The sequence below is a fragment of the Phacochoerus africanus genome, chromosome 2 (genome assembly GCF_016906955.1).
Source record: "Phacochoerus africanus isolate WHEZ1 chromosome 2, ROS_Pafr_v1, whole genome shotgun sequence".
NCBI lineage: Eukaryota > Metazoa > Chordata > Mammalia > Artiodactyla > Suidae > Phacochoerus > Phacochoerus africanus.
This window is the reverse complement of record NC_062545.1, coordinates 254,951,754-254,972,334: the sequence shown is the minus strand read 5'-3', so window position 1 is coordinate 254,972,334 and position 20,581 is coordinate 254,951,754. Positions and strand designations below refer to the sequence as shown.

Below are 20,581 nucleotides of genomic sequence, written 5' to 3'. Positions count from 1 at the left end.
AGCAACACCAGATCCTTAACCCACTGAGCAAGGCCAGGGATCAAATCTGTGTCCTCGTGAGTGCTAGTCAGATTCGTTTCCACTGAGCAATGGCATGAGCTCCTCTTTTTATTTTTCATGTTAATGTGGACTCATAGATTCTTATTCTATGGGTAATAATTTCATACCGTCATTTTTCATTTTGTGTTCAAACTGTCCCAGTGGCTAGTGGGAGCCCTTTCACACCAGCTTCTATGACCTTTTGACATGTCATTATTGTTTGAGCACTTCCTTACTTTCTGGCAGAAGGTATTTCAGATCTTCTTTAGCTTCCCTGCCTTAGCACTGCAGTCAGCTATTTCTCCAATGAGTCCTGGTTCCTTTTAGTGGGAAAAAGTACTTGGAAATCAGTATCAAGGCATTATCTGTCCTCATTCCTAATAGGGTGTCATTGCTTCCAGAAACTTTAAATGGACATGACTAGGATACCCGTACATGTAAATACATGTAAGTAACCCTAACTCTGACACCTGTACTTCATAAATAACTCTAACCCTAACTGTGTGTGTGTGTGTGTGTGTGTGTGTGTGTGTGTGTGTGTGCGCGTGCAGGGTAGGTTGCAACTGCGGTTCAGATCTGATCCCTGGCCTGAGTATTCCACATGTCATTGGGTGGCCAAAAGAAAGAAAGAAGCCAGACAAAGATTATTATGAATGAAAGAAATCAGATTAAGAAAGAATACCTGTTTTGTATGATTCTGTTTATATATAATTCTATAAAATGAAAATGAATCTTTAGTGACAGAAAGGAGATCAGTGGTTACCTTTTACATTTGTATGGTTTATTGTACCTAAAATAGGAAAGAGAAGTAAGTCATACCATTTAGTCTAATACTGACAATCCTCAAGAGGTTCCCATTTCTTTCAGAGTAAATGCCCATATCCTTGCACTGGATTACAAACCCTATACTATCCATTCCAATTTGGCTTTTCTGACATATCTCCTTTGATGCTATCCTGTTGCTCCTTCTGCCCTCCAGTCTCACATCCCTCTAAAACATGTTAGATATGTTTCTACTGGTTATTCCCTCTTCCAGGAATGCTTTTCTCCCAGATACTCTCATATATTGCTCATGCTGCCTTCTTTGACCTACCCTGACCAGCCTTGCCTCAGTATCCCTGATTCTTCCTCATCTGTTTTTTAATACTGTTTTTCACCTTATTACCTGTTCATTTAACTTATTTACTGTGTTTATTGTTTAATTCCATTTTTCACCACTAGTTAAGCTTCACCAGGGTAGGTTTTTTCTTCTCTATTTAGTTTGCTGATGTTTATGCCTGACACAAAAAAATAGGTACTCAGAAAATACTTGTTGAATTGATCTTTAATTATTATTGTTTTTCCCACTACTGCTTTTGAAGTTTAACACTGTTTTGTATTATCATCTAGGGTCTTTAACTTTCATAGATGTTTTACCAAAATCTAGAGGTAATTGATACCTGTATCCTTTTCTTACATAATATAAGAACTTTAAGGCGCCTTAACTCCTTTTACCTTTTCTTATATCCTCCTGACTCCAAGATATTATTATGTTCAAAATTTTTTAGATTTTAGCCTTTCAATTTGTATTATTTTATATTATCAATATTCATTTATATTAAACCATATATAACTCTTTAGGCTTTTCATTCCTTCTTGCAACTTAGATATGCCATCTGGGATTGCTTACCTTCTGCCTGAAGGTCATCCTTTAGTATTCACTTAGGGAGGTCCATGGTAACGTATTTGAAGTTTTCATTTGCCCAGAAATGTGTTTTTTTTTATCAATTTTAAAAGATATTTTTACTTAGTATAGAGATCTAGGTGACCAGTATTTTTCTTTCGGTATATTAAATCATTCCACTATAGTCTGGTTTTTCATTGTTGCTCTTAGAAAGTCAGCTGTCAGCCTATCTACTGCTCTTTTTCTCTATTCTTTAGATTTTTTTTTTTTTCGTCTTTGATGTCTAGCTTCAGTATGATATGTCTGTTTAAGGGTTTATTTTTTCTAATTGGAGCTCAGAAAGCTTCTTGATTTGGTGGATTGTTGTCTTTCTAGATATGATTCTTTTATATATTTCTCCTTCATGCTTTTTTTTTTTCTGTTCATATCCGAGCTACAACTGTCTGCCCATGCCACAGCCACAGCAACACCAGATTCGAGCCACATCTACAACCTGTGCAGCAGTTTACTGCAATTCTGGATCCTTAACCCACTGGATCCTTAACCTTAATCTGTGAGGATTAGGGATCCAAACCCTAATCCTCACAGAGACGACATCGGGTCCTTAACCTGCCAAGCCGCAATGGGAGCGCCTCTCCTTTTTTCTTTTTACTTTCAGTAATTTTGATTAGGCCCGTTATATTCTCTTAATTCTTTCTGAATATCTCAAACTTTCTTTCATACTTTCTATTTCTTTATCTCTCTGAGTGCATCCTGAATAATTCCTTAGGGTATTTCATTTCACTAATAGTCTCTTCACCTTTGACTAATCTGTTGTTAAACTTGTCTGATAGTTTTAGATTTCAGTTACTGTGCTTTTTATTTCTAGAAATTTTTATTTGGTTCTTTTATTTTAAGTATCTGCCTTCAAAATATTTTTCAGCATGGCTTTATTTCTTCAAACATAAACGTACTATTTAAAATCTTCATCTGATAATTCCATTGTCTAAAATCTTTGCAGTTTTTTTTCCCCCCCTGCAATTAGATATTTCTTTTTTTTTCTGACCATGCCTGCCAGGCCAGAGGTCGAAGCCACACTGCAGCAGCGACCCAGACTACTAATAGCATTGAATCCCTCACATGCTGCACCACAAGGGAACTCCTAGTTATTTTTCTTCTTTTTTCTTTTTCTTCTTTTTTTTTTTTTTTTTTTTTTTGCTTTTTAGGACCACACCTAAAAAGACATATGGAAGTTCCCAGGCTAGGAATAGAATCACAGCTGCAGCTTGAATTTCCCAGCCTACACCATAGCTCACTGCATTGCCTGATCCTTAATCCACTGAGTAAGGCCAGGGATTGAACCTACGTCTTCATGAATACTGGCCAGGTTCCTTACCACTGAGCCACAATGGGAATTCCTCTTTTTTTTCTTTTTGAGTTATCCATTTTACTTGGGGAGTTAATTGTGAGAGTTCTTTGAGGCTTAGTATCAAGGTGGTATGTTCCCCAGAAAAAATTTGCTTGTCTGCAACATTAAAGGATCTGTGTTTGGAACCATTTCAATCCAAATCCATGATTTTATTAGTTTTCCTTTGAACTTCTAGGAACTGTGAATTTAGGCTGCAAATTTTCGTGAGAGCTTGCTTATGGTTAGAACTTTTCAGGAACTTTTTTATCCCTTTGGAAGGCAGGAAGGCAGCTTGCTTTGCAGTCTTCTTAGGATGGGAGGAATAGGTAAATGGGATGGGCTTACACTTGTAGATTAATGCTATGTTGACTTCCTTTCCTTGGGTTCACCTTGGGATTTTCATCTTGTGTATTACCTATGAGACTGGTAAAAACCAAGCTATTTCACAAGGTTAGATTTTTGGCTTGTTTATTCCCAACCATCTTGTTAGCTGTTCGTTTTTTTTTTTAAGATCTTTTTATTCTTTCATTGGTCATATTTGCAGTCAGGTTGGTCTACATTATTTACTCTGCTACTGTACCCACATTTTTAAAAAAAACAGAATTGTGCTTTTTTTTTCATAGTGCATACTTTTTGTAATATTTTAAATGGCTCTGTATTTTTGTCTAGTGATTTGTAATTTATTGAATCATTCTCCAATTTAGACATTAAGCTTGTTTCTTTAGGGTTTTGCTATTATAACTAACAGTTGTAAACTTAAATGTTAAGATGTTATCAATTAATTTGTATTGCCGTATTGCTGTTGTGATGGTACATTTTTCAGATGTAAAATACATATTCTTATTCATTCAAATCTTAAAACATTTTTCTTAAAAGTTTGTGTAATCTTTTCATAAAGATACTAACTCAGTGTCTAACAGATTACTTTGCTAGACTGTTTTTATTTTTGCTTATTCAAGGAGTATAGATTTATGGAAACTTCACAAATGATTCCTTTGTCACATATTAACAAATGTTCTTGTTAATCATATTTTACATGGAAACAGTTATTTAACATTCGGCCGCCTTGGCAATTGTTTCTCAATTATTTCATTTATTGCTATTTAGTGGTTAATGAGCGTTACCTCAAAAAATTTCCTCATTTCTCTAAAACCTATTGCAAGTCTTGTGCCTCACACCACCCCCAGAGCCATGTATATTAGTCTCTTTGTTGTGTTTAAAAAGTACCCCTCTTGACCTGCCCACAGGTATCAGTGGCTTTAATTAACATTTACTTCTCTCACATGAGTGACACTTAGACAGCTGTGAGTCCGCTTCTGCAGCCTCCCTTCATGTGTCTTTTTTTTTTTTTTTGTCTTGTTGTTGTTGTTGTTGTTGTTGCTATTTCTTGGGCCGCTCCCGCGGCATATGGAGGTTCCCAGGCTAGGGGTCGAATCAGAGCTGTAGCCACCGGCCTATGCCAGAGCCACAGCAACGCGGGATCCGAGCCGCGTCTGCAACCTACACCACAGCTCACGGCAACGCCGGATCGTTAACCCACTGAGCAAGGGCAGGGACCGAACCCGCAACCTCATGGTTCCTAGTCGGATTTGTTAATCACTGCACCACGACAGGAACTCCCATGTGTCTTTTTGATTGAGGCTCCAGACTGAAGGTGGCACTACATTTGAGACATGGCATTCTTGTGGCGAGAGTGAAAAATAGAACTAGTATAAACCCCTAATGCCTCTTAATAGAAGCAGTGTATGTTATACCTGCCCGTGTGTTCCTTTCACATGATCGAGAGTGAGTGTTGCATAGAAATGTGTGCTTCTCCTGCGGGAGGTACTGCAAGTCCCATGACTGGCTGGAGTTGTGTGGAAGAGCCATGTGGAAGGCAGCTATGCTCACCACTATGCTACCAACGCTTCTAAGAGTCAAGTGAAAACCATAATGCAGTCTACCATATCTCGTATGTTTAACTTTCTAGTGTAAATTTTCACCTTAACTCATATCCATATTGAAGCCTTTTTGAGAAGTCTTCCTTTATGCCTTAAATATAGCTATTTCTGTTGTGAAAGTGAATCATTTTTCCCTGTGATGTTGAGCCCACTTGAATGTAAGTTTAGCAAGGGGAGAGACTTTTTGTCTGCTTTATTTGGTGCTTCCTCAACACTAGAAGAATGCTTGGCTCCTTGTGTCCTCTCAGTAAATACCTGCTTCTCTTCTATTTCATCACTCTGTCAATTATTCTCATTTTTTGTGTCTTCATTTATTGTCAGTTCTCTCTGCTAGTTCTGTCCCCGAAGTCTTTTAATGACTGTATTTTCTTTAATTATTTTAGTAAATCGCAGTTCGTATTTAACAGATTTTGCTAAATAATCCTCCTCAGTGAAGAGAATAAAACTCTTCTAACTCCTCTGGAAAATATAGCTTACATTAGTCTTCCTAAAAATATGCCCATCACCCTATCATTTAAAAAAACCCAAACTCCCTTTGACTCTTACAGTCTAGCGTCTCGCCGTTGCTCTAAAACTGTTCTTTACCTTGCACGTCTTTCACTCTCTTTGACTTCCATTGAGTCCCCTCTCCTCTTAAACTCTGTGTCTCTAGATCCTGAGGGACTATAATTCACAATTGTCTTCTTTCCTCCCTCCCTTCCTCCCTCTTTTCCTTCCTCTTCTATTTTTAAGGCTGTTCTACTTTTCTCTTTTTCTTAGAATATTCCTCTTGCTTCCTCTCACATAAGTGTACTAATACCCCCAGCTTCTAGTTATAGCTTTCTTCATTTCTTGCCTTGTGCCCTTTTTGGTGGCGCTCTCATTTATATGGCATTCACATTTGTTTATATATAGATGATTTACAAGTCTGTGTCTTGCAATAGTTAGAAATTCTGAGTTTGCCCCCTCATTTCCACTTGTAGGCATTTCCATCTGAATGTTTTTCTGTCTCCTCAACCTCACCATGTCCAAAACCAAATTGTTTTCCTACTAGTATCAACTCCTCCATTGGAACTAACTCCTCTTTCCTCTTTTTGTTGATGGTGCACAGTCATGCTTCTGAAAGGAGAGGGAATACCAGCCTTTGTTTAGCATTTGGTGCACACTAAGCACTGTGCTTTTTGATTACTTCTGTCTAGCTCACATTTTACCTCCTGAGAAACTGCCAAACAATCACAGTGATCCTTTGCGATCTCTTTGTCTTAGAATACTTGCAGTATGTTTGTACTTAAACCACCAGATCCTCAGCATGTGTACCTCCTATAGTTCATACTTTTAGTTTGTAAAGCCTCTCAAAGGCAAGGATATTTATCTCATATTTCTTCTTAGCAGCACAGTGCCCCACAGGCACAGTACAGTTTAATAAGTATTTGACAATTTAATATTATTTGATATTTATATAGAACAGTGCTCTAAAAAAGGACACGAATATCAACCAAAATAACAAAACTAAATAAACTAAAACAACATAGCAAACTAATAACTCAAAATTAGATAATATTTTTGCGGTACCCTTGAACCTTGAACCCAGTTGAAAGGGGTTAGCCTCTGGAAGTGGAAGAGGCCCTTACACATTAAGGATCACTGGTTGAACAAATCTTTATTCTGTAACAGAATCTCTTTATCAATAATATACCCTCATAGAGCCATTTTATGTTGCTTTGATAACCATATTTAATTTTTTTTTTTGTCTTTTTGCCTTTTCTAGGGCCGCTCCCTCACGGCATATGGAGGTTCCCAGGCTAGGGGTCGAATCGGAGCCGTAGCCACCGGCCTACACCAGAGCCACAGCAATGCAGGATCTGAGCTGCGTCTGCAACCTACACCACAGCTCAGGGCAACGCTGGATCCTTAACCCACTGAGCAAGGCCAGAGATCGAACCTGCAACCTCATGGTTCCTAGTCGGATTCATTAACCACTGAGCCACGACGGGAACTCCTGATAACCATATTTATAGAAGTTAGCATATTTATTTTAACTTCTTTTCTCTATCAGGTGCACCAGGTATAATTTCCTCTCCATATGCAGGGGCTGCTGGATTTGCCCCAGCCATTGGATTTCCTCAAGCTACAGGTGACTAACTCTTTTAAAGTTGAATTTGAAATGATTTTTTAATTGTGGCCTGTATTTTCTAGGAACTTATGAAGATGAAAAATATTACTATATTTAAAGGATTTACAATAAAAGCACTGTGTGTATCAATCTTGGAAGTGGCTCCTGTACGAAGTATGAAGCACAGCTTCCTTGTGGTTATAAATAATTCTCTGGTTCCATTCTCAACCCCAAAATTCTGTTGTATGTTCTGCATCATTTATACTTGCCACTGGCACAGATAGCTATAGATTAACTACATTAAATAACCTTAGACTTGCCTTTTTGGTTATGTAAAATATATGAGCTGCTTGCTAATGAGTTTATCAGTTACATATTAAACAGACTTCTGTCTTGTTCATCTTTGTGTCCTTAATGCCTTTGATGGCATCCAGTACATACTGTGCAGTCAGAAAACATTTGAATTGATAAGCATTTACTATTAACCTTATTTGTAAGTCCTTTTTTTCATTAATGAGTTCAGAAGACTACTGTAATGGGTATACATGCTTTTTTATTTCAGGGAATATGTATAGATATGTGTATGTGTGTATTTTTTTTCTTTAGCTAATGGAAGTAATTAAGGGATAGTAGTTGGAAGATACTTTGATAATGACTCTCTGACCCTTTTCAAAATAGCAAAAGAGTAAACAAAGTAGTACACAAAATTTGATCATAATTTAAGGAGAAGGAAAAAAATACTTTATGGTTTTGTCTTTAGTGTTTAATGGAAACACTTGAGGTTGGTAATGAGAAGAGCGGTGTAGTGTTAAGCCTAGTCTGCATATAACATTTACAGCTTCCAGCTGATTTATGCATATAACTGTATTTTAAATTACAATGTAGCTGTTCTCTGGCAATATTCTATATTCTGCCTTGCTAATTCTGAAAATTTTAACTGCTCTCTTCAGTGGAGAGGATGACATTAGCTAAAAAAGAGAGAGTGATTAAAAAGGTTGAGGTTTATTTAAGTTTTAGGTTTTGGGTGTTTTTTAAGATAACATGTTTAATTAAGGGAATAATTCTACCTGTCTCATTGAAATGAAAGTGTCATACATTGTTTTTATGTATTTGAAGTTCCCAAAAGTTTGATGCACATTGGAGGTAGTAATATATTGTTTCCCTCATTTTAGATATTTCTTTTCAACATGCTCTATGTATAAAACACCGTAGTAGTAGATGTTTAGAAAGAGAAAAAGAATGTGTAAATAGGGCTCCTGAGTTGATAAGACTTTGCAGGTCTAGTGAGGGATAAGCACAGTGTATATCATCTGCAGTGTAGCTAAGGTGTACTATTAGCGATAACCAATAGACTTAAAAAAGTTATTCAGAATTTGCAGGGTTGGATTGGAGGAGCATAGGAAGAGGTCATATGAAGGACTATTGAGTATAGATTTCATGGAAAAGCATCCAGCCTGACAAGGTGATCTGCACAATTTTAAAATTCAGCAAGAAGCTGAAAACACAAATAGTGGGACCTTTGAGGGAGTGTACTGTTTGGGGTATAGTATATAGTGTCAATATTCCAGTTTTGTAGACCTCTCAGTAGTTTTGCAATATCTAGGGGTAGAGAGAGCTCAGAAAATTTTTGCTACAAAAGAATATTGAATTCTGTAAATCTGTTGTTGATAGTAATAATGTTTTTTAGGGCACTTTACAAAGTTACAAAATAGTTTTCCCCATACAGAATGTCACACATTCTGCATGTATCCAGTTCACTGGTTTTCGGTATACAGCTCAGTGATTTTTAGTAATTTACAGAGTCGTGGAGCCATTACCACAGTCCATCTTTAGAACATGCATTACTACCTAGCGTGCATATTTGTGACTTCTGCTGAAGTACTTTTTAAAATATATATGTATGTATTTGACTTTATGATGAAAGCCAATATGAAAATTACATCTACTTTACAGAAATGCGCTGGATCATATCTATTTCAAGAAGCTGCAGGAGTACTGGTAGTTATAGACCTTTTGAAAGCCTGATAGCTTTTAAGACCAGTGAATTTAGTTGCTCTGTAAAGTGCAGTATAAATAATAGAGCACCATGTATGATAACGTCAAAGAATAAGGCACTCTACTTCCATACAGACTGTGGAGGCAGAAAGCTGACATTTGCTCTCCTTATGGAAGCTTTGACACATTTTCTTGTATATTTTTGCTTTTGCCTTCATTTATTTACTTGAGTTGTGTCAGGTGTTATAATTTTCCAGGTAACTCAAATATGAAATGCTTTTGATGTTTTGGAAAGGTCTGTCAGTCCCAGCTGGACTGGGTCCTGGAGCTCTTGGTCCTCTCGCAATCACCTCCTCTGCTGTCACTGGAAGGATGGCCATGCCTGGGACTGGTGGGATACCAGGAAACTCAGTTCTGCTCGTCACCAATCTTAATCCTGATGTGAGTGGAGACTGTTATTTGTAAAAAGTCTTACAGGAGAAGGTATTATAGCTTCTGATCTGGAGTTGAATTCAAATGAAAATGTTAAAGTCTATTTTAAGAATTTAAATTTTATCACAAGTATATACAGAAGCCTATAAAATCAGTGCTTTAAACACATTAAAGTCAGCTGTTGTGTTTACAAGTAAACGTATTTAAAATTTTTACTTAAGTTAGACATTTATGTTTTGTATTATCCTTTTCAAACAGCTTGTCACACCACATGGACTTTTTATCCTATTTGGTAAGTATTTTTTATATATATATATATATTTTTTGCTTTTTTAATATTATCCGTGATATGAACTGAGCTCATTACATCCTTCAGTAATATTTATTATTGCTGTGTGCTCACTAGTATGTTTGTTTGACACTGAGGATAGAAAAGCAAGGAAGACGTAGTGATTAGAGTTACAACAAAGGTTTATTAAAAGGTAAATAGAGATTGTAATGGGAACATATAACTGGGAGATATAACCCAGCTGAGGGAATGAAAGATGATGTACCGTTAGAAATAGTGGTTAAGCTGACTGGTGAAAAATGAGGATGCCTTAGCCAGGCAGAAAGGGAGGGTGAATGCCCTTTCACAGACACCAGCAGTGGGAGACAGAACTTTTGGAACATGGAAGTGAAGGAAGCCCGGTGAGCAAATTCGTGCATGATGGTACCGTTTATCCACAGGGTTAGTGAGACAGGAACGGGACGGTGAATCAGTTTGGGCCACATTAAATTTGAAGTGTTTGTGGGACATCCAGATGAAAAGACGTACCAGATTAATAAATCTGGAAATAGAGATGCATATTTGGGAGCATATGTATGAAACTGCCTAGGGAAAGTGTACAGTATGAGGAAAGAAGCTTTCTTTAACTATAGTGGTAAAATTAATTGAACACTACACAATCAGCTTTAAACACTATTTTGTTTTCTCTTTTTAATTAGGAGTATATGGTGATGTACATCGAGTGAAGATAATGTTTAATAAGAAAGAGAATGCATTGGTTCAGATGGCAGATGCAAATCAAGCTCAGCTAGGTACTAATGATTAATAATAATAATAAAGAAAACCTGTCCCTTTTGTATGTGAATTTTCCTATAAAATAAACAGACTTATAGCTAGTAAGAAGAGTAGCTCCTTTGTTCATGTCTGCATTATTTGGGTATGCTTCTGTTTTAAGATTAAAAACTATTCATTAGTCTTTGAAGTTCATTTATCTATTTGAATATATTGCCAATGTTTAGAGCTTTGACTCTAGGGTTTTTCCATTAGCTTTAAACTAATAAACATGACTTGTTTTCTTTCATTTTATTTGTTTTTTGCTTCTTTATTTGTTTTCCTTTCAAACTAAGTTTTTTAGAACTGTTGCGTAGCTTAAAAGTTTGGGCAGCTCGGAGTTCCTGTTGTGGCTCAGCGGTAATGAACCTAACTAATATCCATGAGAATGTGGGTTTCTCAGTGGGTTAAGGATCTGGCGTTACCATTAGCTGTGGTGTAGGCCAGCAGCTGCAGCTCCAATTCGACCCATAGCCTGGGAACCTCCATATGCCACAGGTGTGGCCCTAGGAAAAAAAAAAGTTTGGGCAGCTTTATAATGGTGGTGCGTGAAGGTGTCATTCCACCATCTCACAGCTATTATTATAGTAGCTATTGAAATATTAACTACTCAGATGAAATTATTTGCTTGAGATTCAACTAATTTATTTAACAACCATTTCCTGAGGATTTGTTATGTTCCAGACATTCTGGAACTTCTAGCCCTCTGCTAGGAAAATAGTTATTTTTTGTGGTTTTGCTTTTCCTTCATTATAGTAAAACAAAGTCATTTAATATGTTTCCATATGTAAGAGTTTTTCTTATTTAAAACCATTTAGACCCTCAAGCTGACAATGTAAGTTTAAATGACTAAATAAAAAGAATTTATGATAGACAATTTTATAGAGACTCTATCTTAATTTAACCCAAACTTTCCTTATTTTCTTCCTGTGCACCAGCAATGAACCATCTAAGTGGTCAAAGACTTTATGGGAAAGTGCTTCGTGCTACACTGTCCAAACATCAAGCAGTTCAGCTTCCTCGAGAAGGACAGGAAGACCAAGGTCTGACTAAGGATTTTAGCAATAGTCCTTTGCATCGCTTTAAAAAGCCTGGATCTAAAAACTTCCAGAATATTTTTCCACCATCAGCCACTCTGCATCTTTCCAACATCCCGTATGTATCTAATTAGTTACTATTTATTTAGATATTAATAGTCTATAGAATATGGTTTGAGGAGGTAAAAACCTGAAATTATTCTAATGTAGCAGTTGTCCTATTCACTAATTTCTTGTACGATAATTTATTTGCTATCATAAGAATGCTATCTCTAGGAGTTCCTGTCGTGGCTCAGTGGCTAACGAATCCGACTAGGAACGATGAGGTTGCAGGTTCGATCCCTGGCCTTGCTCAGTGGGTTAAGGATCTGGCATTGCCATGAGCTGTGGTATAGATCACAGACTCGGCTTGGATCCTGCGTTGCTGTGGCTGCGGTGCAGGCCAGTGGCTACAGCTCCAATTGAACCCCTAGCCTGGGAACCTCCATATGCTGCGGGAAGCGGCCCTAGAAAAGGCAAAAAGACCAAAAAAAAAAAAAAAAGAATGCCATCTCTCTAACCATATACTCTAAAAGTGAGAGATAGCAATGTTTTTCATTTTTCTTTCCAGAGAATTAGCAATTAGTTACCTTTCAGTTGTAAAAAGGCCAAAATACATTTATGCAGAATATTCCGTTGGTACATACTTGTTCATTCCTTCATAAAAGTAAAAACTCTTCAGTAACCAACATAGCAAGGTCAGATAATTTACATATCTAAGAATTTGGTAAAACTGAATTCTCTATTTTTACCTATAAGCTGCAAAGTCATTTAATATATAAAATTATTCTCTTGTGACCACTCTGTATTAACCATTGTTGTAGCGGACTTATTCTTTAGTCATCATCTAACTTAGAGATAGGCAGACTACAGCCCATGAGCCAAATCTATATTTTTTTTCAGGGGAGGTAAGATTGTTTTGGTTTTTTTCTTTTTGGTGGTACCCACAGCATGTGGAAGTTCCCAGGCCAGGAATTGAACCTGTGCCACAGCATTGACACTTCCAGGTCTATAACCCACTGAGCCACAGAGGAACTCCCAAATCTATCTGTTTTTGTATGACCTGTGAGCTAAGATTGATTTTTAAATCGTTAGGGGAAAAAGCAAAAAAAAAAAAAAGTGATCTGAGAAAACTTTATAAAATTAAAATTTCAGGAGTTCCCGTCGTGGCGCAGTGGTTAATGAATCCAACTAGGAACTATGAGGTTGCAGGTTCGGTCCCTGCCCTTGCTCAGTGGGTTATGGTTCCGGCATTGCCGTGATCTGTGGTGTAGGTTGCAGACGTGGCTCGGATCCCGCGTTGCTGTGGCTGTGGTGTAGGCCGGTGGCTACAGCTCCGATTCGACCCCTAGCCTGGGAACCTTCATATGCCGTGGGAGCGGCCCAAGAAGTGGCAAAAAGACCAAAAAAATAAAAAAAATAAAAATAAAATTTCACCTTCTATAATAAGGTTTCATGGAACACAGTCACATTCATTTATTTATGTAATTATCTATGATTGCTTTTGAATCCTAACAACAAAGCTCAGTAGTTACTACATAGCCATCAAAGCCATCAAAGCTTTGCCGTTAAAGCCTAAGAAGTGTACAGAATGGCCCTTTGTAGAAAAGTACCTGGTAACTCCTGTTTTAATTCTTGAAGTCCTTGACCTACAAAAATGGGAATTTTGGAGTTCCCGCTGTGGTGCAGTGGGATCAGCGGCATCTCTGAAGCACCAGATCAGATGCAGGTTCGATCCCCGGCCTGGCATAGTGGGTTAAAGGATCCTGTAGTGCCATAGCTGCATCATAGGTTGAAACTATGGCTCGGATCTGATCCCTGGCCCAGGAACTCCGTGTGCTACAGGATGGCCAAAAAAATTTTTTTTAAAAAAAGGGCAGTTTCGTGTGACTTAATTTAACACATGAAGCTTTGGAAAGGAAGGAGTAAAAGCCCTGGAGTATAGTTGTGTGCGCGTATGTGTGTGAAAAGTTGAAGACTGAAGGCATGTAGAAGGGTACAGTTTTGGGACATTTTTGAGAATAACAACGGGAGTTGAATAGGAGTAGAAAATAATTATTCAAAATAGTGTCCAAGGTCCATACTCCTAGCTAGTCTCTGGCTAGACTGCATGGAGAAACATTGAATCTGAACTAGACAGTGGCTCAAACTTCATTGCCAGCCCAGCAACTGGAGGAGTCACTCAAGAAAAAAGTCCAGGTTTCGTGCATCTAGAAATTTAGTACCTCATCACCATTGCGTCAGGGAGAGAGGCAGCGTATTTAAATACTCCTTCTCAAATACATTGATCCAGGAGCTGGTCTCAAGTTGTAGCCCCCATTGAACCTGTAGGTAGAAGAGGGGAAGGACGTTAATATTCTTTTCCACCATCTGCCAAGTTCTTGGCACTGTGCTGGTGTTTTACCTGTGTTACCTCATTTAACTTCCATTAATAGTCATCTTCTTAAAATTATGGTAAAATGCACAACCTGAATTTTACCATTTGAGCTATTTTTGAGAGTGAGTTTCAGTGTACATTCAAGTTAAGTACATTCATATTGTGCAGCCCTCACTTATATCCCGCCTTGACACAAGTGATGACAAGATGATCCTTGTCATCATCTCAAACTGAAGCTCTTTAGCCATTAAACAGCATTGGTCAGTTGACTCCCATGTGATGGACCCCTGCGTTAGTTATCTACTGCTGTGTCATACATCACCCCAAAGCTTAACAGCTTAACACAAGAGTAAATATTCATTAGCTCTTACTGTTCCTTTGGGTCAGGAATCCAGAAGTGGCTTAGCTTGGTTTTGGCTGAGTTTCTCATAAGGTTGCATCTGAAGACTTAACTGGGCGCTAGGGAATCCACTTCCAAAGTGACTCACCCATATGTCTGACTGTTGATAGGCTTCAGTCCCTCAGGTCCACAAGGACTTCTCCCTATTGTTGCTTGACTGCTTGTGCAATGCAGCTCTTTTCTTCTAAAGCTAATGATTGAAGAGAGGGCAAGGTGGAAATCGCTGTGACTTTCAGCCTCAGAAGTCATGTGTGTCATTTCTGTGATACCCCGAGGGCTACAGAGGGCATCCTTCTTCAGTAGGGGAGGGGATTACCCAAGGGTGTGAATAGTAGGAGGCAAGTGTTGTTGGGGCCATCTTAGAACCTGGTTCCCACATACTCATGTTCATAATTACCCTGAAAGTAATCGAAGATGTATTGGCCTAGTGATATACTGAAAATCTACCAGACTAGTAGTGGCAACTGCTGGATTATGGAAGATATGTCAGAGCTAGGGAAGTAGCTTTCAAAGTGCTAAACTCTACAATATTTTTTACAGCCCCTCTGTTACAGTAGACGACCTGAAGAACCTTTTTACAGAAGCTGGATGTTCAGTGAAGGCTTTTAAATTCTTTCAGTAAGTACACACTTTTAAGAAATTCGTTAACATTATTTAATATGATGAATGTTTAATGAAGTCTTCTAGGGTTGGAGAAGAGATTTGTAGGCAAAATTAATTCTATGTACTTTTTATATTTCTTCTACCATTTTCAGGAAAGATCGCAAAATGGCACTCATTCAGTTGGGATCTGTGGAAGAAGCAATCCAAGCCCTCATTGAGCTTCATAACCATGACCTTGGAGAAAATCACCACCTCAGAGTTTCCTTCTCAAAATCTACAATCTGACTTTCTTTGAATTTTTCTCCTAAGACTGGACCATAATTTCAGTAAAACCTTCAGACATAGACTGAAGCAGCTCAAGACCAATTCTGCCTCTTTCACAAAAATAACTTTTTGGATTTGATATTCAAGTATATTCAAAAAATCATGAGACGTTCTCTTTTTCCATTTTTCCCCCCTGCCAGTATGTCATCAAAGGCATGTTTTTCCTTTGTACCATAGTTGCTAAAATGAAAATAATCTTCAGAAAGAAAAAAAAAAAAAAAAACAGGAAAAAATTTTTTTCGATAGTTTTGATTCCCTATATTAAACTAAATTTAAAGAGGACAGACTTTCTTTTAGTTTGAGTCCAGTTCAGCCTTATACAACATTTCTAAACTCCTTTGTACTTTGAAATTTTAAACAAAAATTACTTGACATATGTAATTGAAGTTACTTACAACCAAGTTTTTAACTTTATGATTCAGAAGTTTGACTCCTGTAGGAAATTATATTCGCTTTTAAGTTACATTGGTTATTTGGCATATATTGTTACTTACTGAACATGAACAAATTGGGTTGTATTTGGAGCAAATTTATGAACTTGCATGTTTTCTTTCCATTTTTTTTTCCACCATAAGACACTCCTTTGCATATCTTTGACTTTTTAAGACTATTTAGAGGATGAAGTGTCTCAACTGTCTCCAGGGAAATTAAATGGAATCCAACCAGGATCTATTAAGATGTCCGAATAAGTAATAATTTTATTAGGAAAAATCATGTTTTAAATTTCAAAGTGACACTTGTCTGATAATATAATGTGATCTTGGAAAATTTAAAAAGAAAAATAATCCTACTTATAAACTACTTTTTTATAATTGTTTTCAGAAAAAAGTTTACAGTCTTAAGGAAAATATTCAGGTCTATCATATGGTTTGACAGATTTTTTAAAAGTTATTTTTGGTAAGGTCTTCTTTTAGAAAAAAATTAATCTCAAGGGTTTTTTGTACCACTATAATCTCTAATACTTATTCAGAATTACTGTGTATTTACTTAATTTCTTATTATGTGCCTTATTATGTGCTTATGATATAATAGGTTAGAGTTTTATCTAAGTATCTTGAAAGCTGTATTGTGGGCTTGGTGAGCGTTTGTTTTTTCTTTCCCTTTTTTGGTAAGGATTTTAAAGGTTTTTTTTCATTGCAATTTTAAGTGGTTTTCAATAAGTAATAGTTTCTATTCAAATTTTTGGTGCTGTGGTGTAGAGAGGGGTGGGGAAGGGGAAATGGTTTGGGGAATAGCTCAGTGCACACCTGTGGGCCTCTTCACATTTTGACCACTAGCCGGTTAATAGCATATCAATTTGGGGCTATAAAATGCACTCCTGGTTTCTGGATGTTGTCTGATCTTTATCACCCTTTAGAATTTGTCTCAGGATTACTTGTTTTTTGTCACATACTCAAGAACTTGCTTTTCTTTGTTAATGTAACTTCATTACCAAGTGCCCACATATACAGAGGATGAGAAGGGGGGTGTTCTTTCTCATACTCTGTCCCTCTTTCTTTTTGGTTGAATGTAAGAGTACATTTTAATATTGCCTCAGTGATTGTATAATGTAAAGTTACTTCTTTTTAATTAGCTACTTTGCTTTTGTTAATTATCCCTTCAGTGCTTGATCATATTTTTTTAAAGCAGAATTTGTTAAAGGGTCATTTTTGTCCACCCTTTTTACACTTTTCAGATTCTCAGAGTGGCTCATCTCACGTTTTAAAAGAATATCTCAGTCTCTTTGCTCTAGTCCAGCCATTAATTTGAACACAGGAAGATTTTTACAAAAGAAATTTTACAAAATATTGGAGACTGCAAAAGACCTTTTAGGCTGTTAAAAGCAGAATTCACTCAACGCTGAGCAACAGTTATTTGATAGAATACGAAGGAGGACACTCAATTGAGACCTTTCAAATGGCTTGGTTTTCGATTGGCTGATAGGTATAATCATTGATCTAGTTTGTATTTTTTCACTTCTGAAATTTATTTTTACCAAAACACTGCGTAAGAGGGAAGGGGGAAAAAACAATTTAAGAAATCTCCCAAAATTTGCTTTAGTTTTACCTTCCATGCAGACACTATTATAATTTTCATTGGTGTGTTAAATTGGGTTGTGTCACTCTTTTTTTGGGTGGGGGGGGCGGTTAGGAATTACTGTGTAGTTTTAATTTGTGGTTCTCATAACAATTAGTGTAAATGTAGCAAAAGTGTAGCAGAAGGGATATCGTAGTGGTGTTGAATGTAATTTTGAAGTAGGGAATGGCCTTTATATTTGAGAGAGAACATTTGAATCCTTTTCAGGGATTTGCGTGTATGTGTGTATAGGTAAGTGTATATACATACATACACCCTTCTAATATTGTACATACATATGCACATGACATACATTTTAATTTATTGACAAAAATGAAATTAAGATTCGGAAAAGTGAGATTTTGTTTGAATTAGTGTTTGGAAACCATCAGTTTATGTCTAAAGTTCACTGTAGCACGTGGATGTTGTTCATGTCGGGCTCTTTGCTCTCTGAATTATAGAGGTCCACAGTATTTGTGTTGATGTAGTTTCTGTAAAAAATACCAGGGTAGTGGAAAAGCTAGATCTTTGTAATTTTTGGTTTGACATGCATTTAGTTAATATCATCTAAGCAATGTTTATTTTTGCTGTTTGAGCTGTCATAGTATCCTATTTTTAAGTTTATTTACTTTAAGGAGTATTATCATTAATGGAGGTGTCTAACTTTGACACAAAATATATATATTCAGGACTTTAAAAAATAGCAGTACACGTTTAACAGTAGCAATTTATGCCAAAAAGTTTTACTTCTGAGATTTAAATAACTTGCAGAACTGTAAATTGTGTTGTGTGTGAGTTACAATCAGAAAAATAACCTTAATAATGTGATAACTTACTGGAGAGTACCAGAATTACCCAGTAGCTCCTCCAGAATGCCATAAATTCTTCGCTGACTAAATATTGTGACGTTATTTATAGTTATGTTTTTGATTTTGTTGTTGAAAGTCGCAGAGCTCCCTGTTTTTAGAGATAGAATTTCTGCCTGTCTAGTTCCACATGGAAGGAATGCCTTTTTTTGACTCCACCTAGGATGGTGATCATAGGTTCTGCCTCAGTTGATTAAAAGTAACTCTCATGAGTGTTTCTGTTCAGTTTTGTATAAACTTTTGAAAGCTCCCATGTCATTAGACAGCAAAGTTTATACATGGAGTATGTTATCATGTAATTCCTCTTCTGTTCCACTAAATATTTTTAGACAAAATATGACAAGCTCAAAAGTAGGTGTTCCCCCCAATGAGTCATTTAAAAACCCTGTTTGCCAAACTAGCAGCCTATCTCTTAGAAAATTTAGTGTGTACTGCTATTTTTAAAACCAAAAGACAGCATGACTGCACAACAGCATATTTCTTAGCCTTTCCTTTGTCTTGATCTGTTGTTGACAAGAATAAAACTGCCAGACTTAAAATATTCTACTATTGTGCTGGAAGATATACAATTTAGATTGCACAAAACTTTTCCTTTAAAGAAACATAACTCAGCTGTCTTTTAAGAGCTGTGTTGTTATCTACAAGACTCTTTGCAGTCTTTTTTCAGAGCAAATTTTAACAGCTAGTTGCGAATGGTTTAAAAAATAAAAAATTACTGAAATATTAATTTGGGGGGTTTTATAGAGGGAGAAAAACAAAACAGGACCAAAGTTTATGTGCCTTCTTCAGTAGTCTTAATTGATCTTTTCTTCCTATTTGAGACTAAGGTAGTATCAGTATTCTGGTTTTCAGGAAATACATACTGTATAGTTTTAAAAGAATGTTATCCCACAAACCATCCATTCAAGCAAACACCTGTAACTGTAAAGTGAGGTCTCGGTTGCACTTTTTGCCTTTATCACATAATACTCATTTTATTGCATTGTGCAGATCCAAGAACAGAGCTGCTCTAATCTTCGTGGTAGTCATCTTAGTTTCTGTAACCTGAGGCATATGTTCCAGAGAACAGGGATATTTATCTGGTCCAGTGACCTTGGTGATAATAGTCATGATTGAAAGCTGCTTATGGCCAGCTTGAATCAGCACTGTAAACAGATTTTTGTTGTTGTTATGTTATTTTTAGTTCTTGATTCTATGTAGTAGTTGTAATAATAAATATTTAAATAGCTATTTTTGATGTCATTTTAAAAAATCATGCTCCGGCCTTTTTTCCCCCCTTCCATTGTTACCCAGATCTTTAAATAATTCATCCCATATCCAAAACGTACTAATTATAAAGATTGCAGACTAAGCAAAGTTTTGCATCAAAGTGTCACCTCATTGCTCTGACCAAAGACTGACTGTTCTGGTTTTAACTCCTTTCTGTTAAGCATTTTTTCCCAAGCTCCTTTCTGAAAGAAGATCCAATGCAAAGCGGCCTTTCCTTTGTATTTTCTATTGGTGAATAGACTACTTTAAGAGAGTGGGAGTTTAATATGAACAGAATGGATTAGGATGACAAAGGTTTGATGGGCATTTTCAGTACTGTATTTAAGAAAAAAAATAGCACAGCCAGGCGCCTCTGACATTGTCTCGTGTTTTACGTGGTCTGTTCATAAAATTCCCTTTTTTCAGTTTATAAAAGTGTTCACCTAACAGAAGAAAATGCTGTAAATATTTGTAACAACGTTTTTTTAAACCAGGCCAAAAAAGAAAATGATAAAAAAAAACAACGGTTTTTGGGAACAAGTAACATATAAAGTGGTTTTATATAAAACATCAATTGTCTTGTATATTTTGATAAGCAGCAGTACCAGCTTTCATTTGTAACACAGTTTGTGTCATTGGAAGAAAAGGATTCTGTGATTTGTTGAAGTGAATTATGTTATAAATGCAAAGAGAAGATAAAATATTAAAAACATATTTTCTAAGTGTGTAGTGCATGGTTAATTCAAGCTTCTGTACACTACAGTATATTCCATTTTCGTTCAGTTTGTACATTTGCTATTACTTGATATCTCTAATCTCTTTTCCTAACAAGTATAGTGTTGTAGCATGCCTTTTAATAAATGTCATGACATCTGTACTCTCTTAAAATTTCTCTGTGTTCTTGTCTGTACTTTGGGTTTCCCCTTGTCTTACCTGTAATTCTAATGATGTCATATTTTCTTTTCTTTCTCATAGCTATCCATCT

The 20,581-nt window shown here is 36.5% G+C and overlaps 1 protein-coding gene across 6 annotated transcripts in view; it reads left to right on the top strand.

Moving 5' to 3' along the window:
- The window catches only part of PTBP3 (polypyrimidine tract binding protein 3), a 102,896-nt gene extending 82,578 nt beyond the window's left edge, over positions 1–20,318 (top strand). For all 6 annotated transcript variants that reach the window (XM_047768165.1, XM_047768162.1, XM_047768161.1 and 3 more), the window contains 7 exons: positions 7,065–7,142; positions 9,412–9,557; positions 9,807–9,840; positions 10,536–10,628; positions 11,586–11,802; positions 15,041–15,118; positions 15,256–20,318. In XM_047768165.1, the coding sequence (XP_047624121.1) occupies positions 7,065–7,142; positions 9,412–9,557; positions 9,807–9,840; positions 10,536–10,628; positions 11,586–11,802; positions 15,041–15,118; positions 15,256–15,388 (779 nt within the window). In that variant the 3' untranslated portion in view covers positions 15,389–20,318. The remainder of the gene's footprint in view (positions 1–7,064; positions 7,143–9,411; positions 9,558–9,806; positions 9,841–10,535; positions 10,629–11,585; positions 11,803–15,040; positions 15,119–15,255) is intronic.
- Positions 20,319–20,581: the final 263 nt, after the last annotated feature.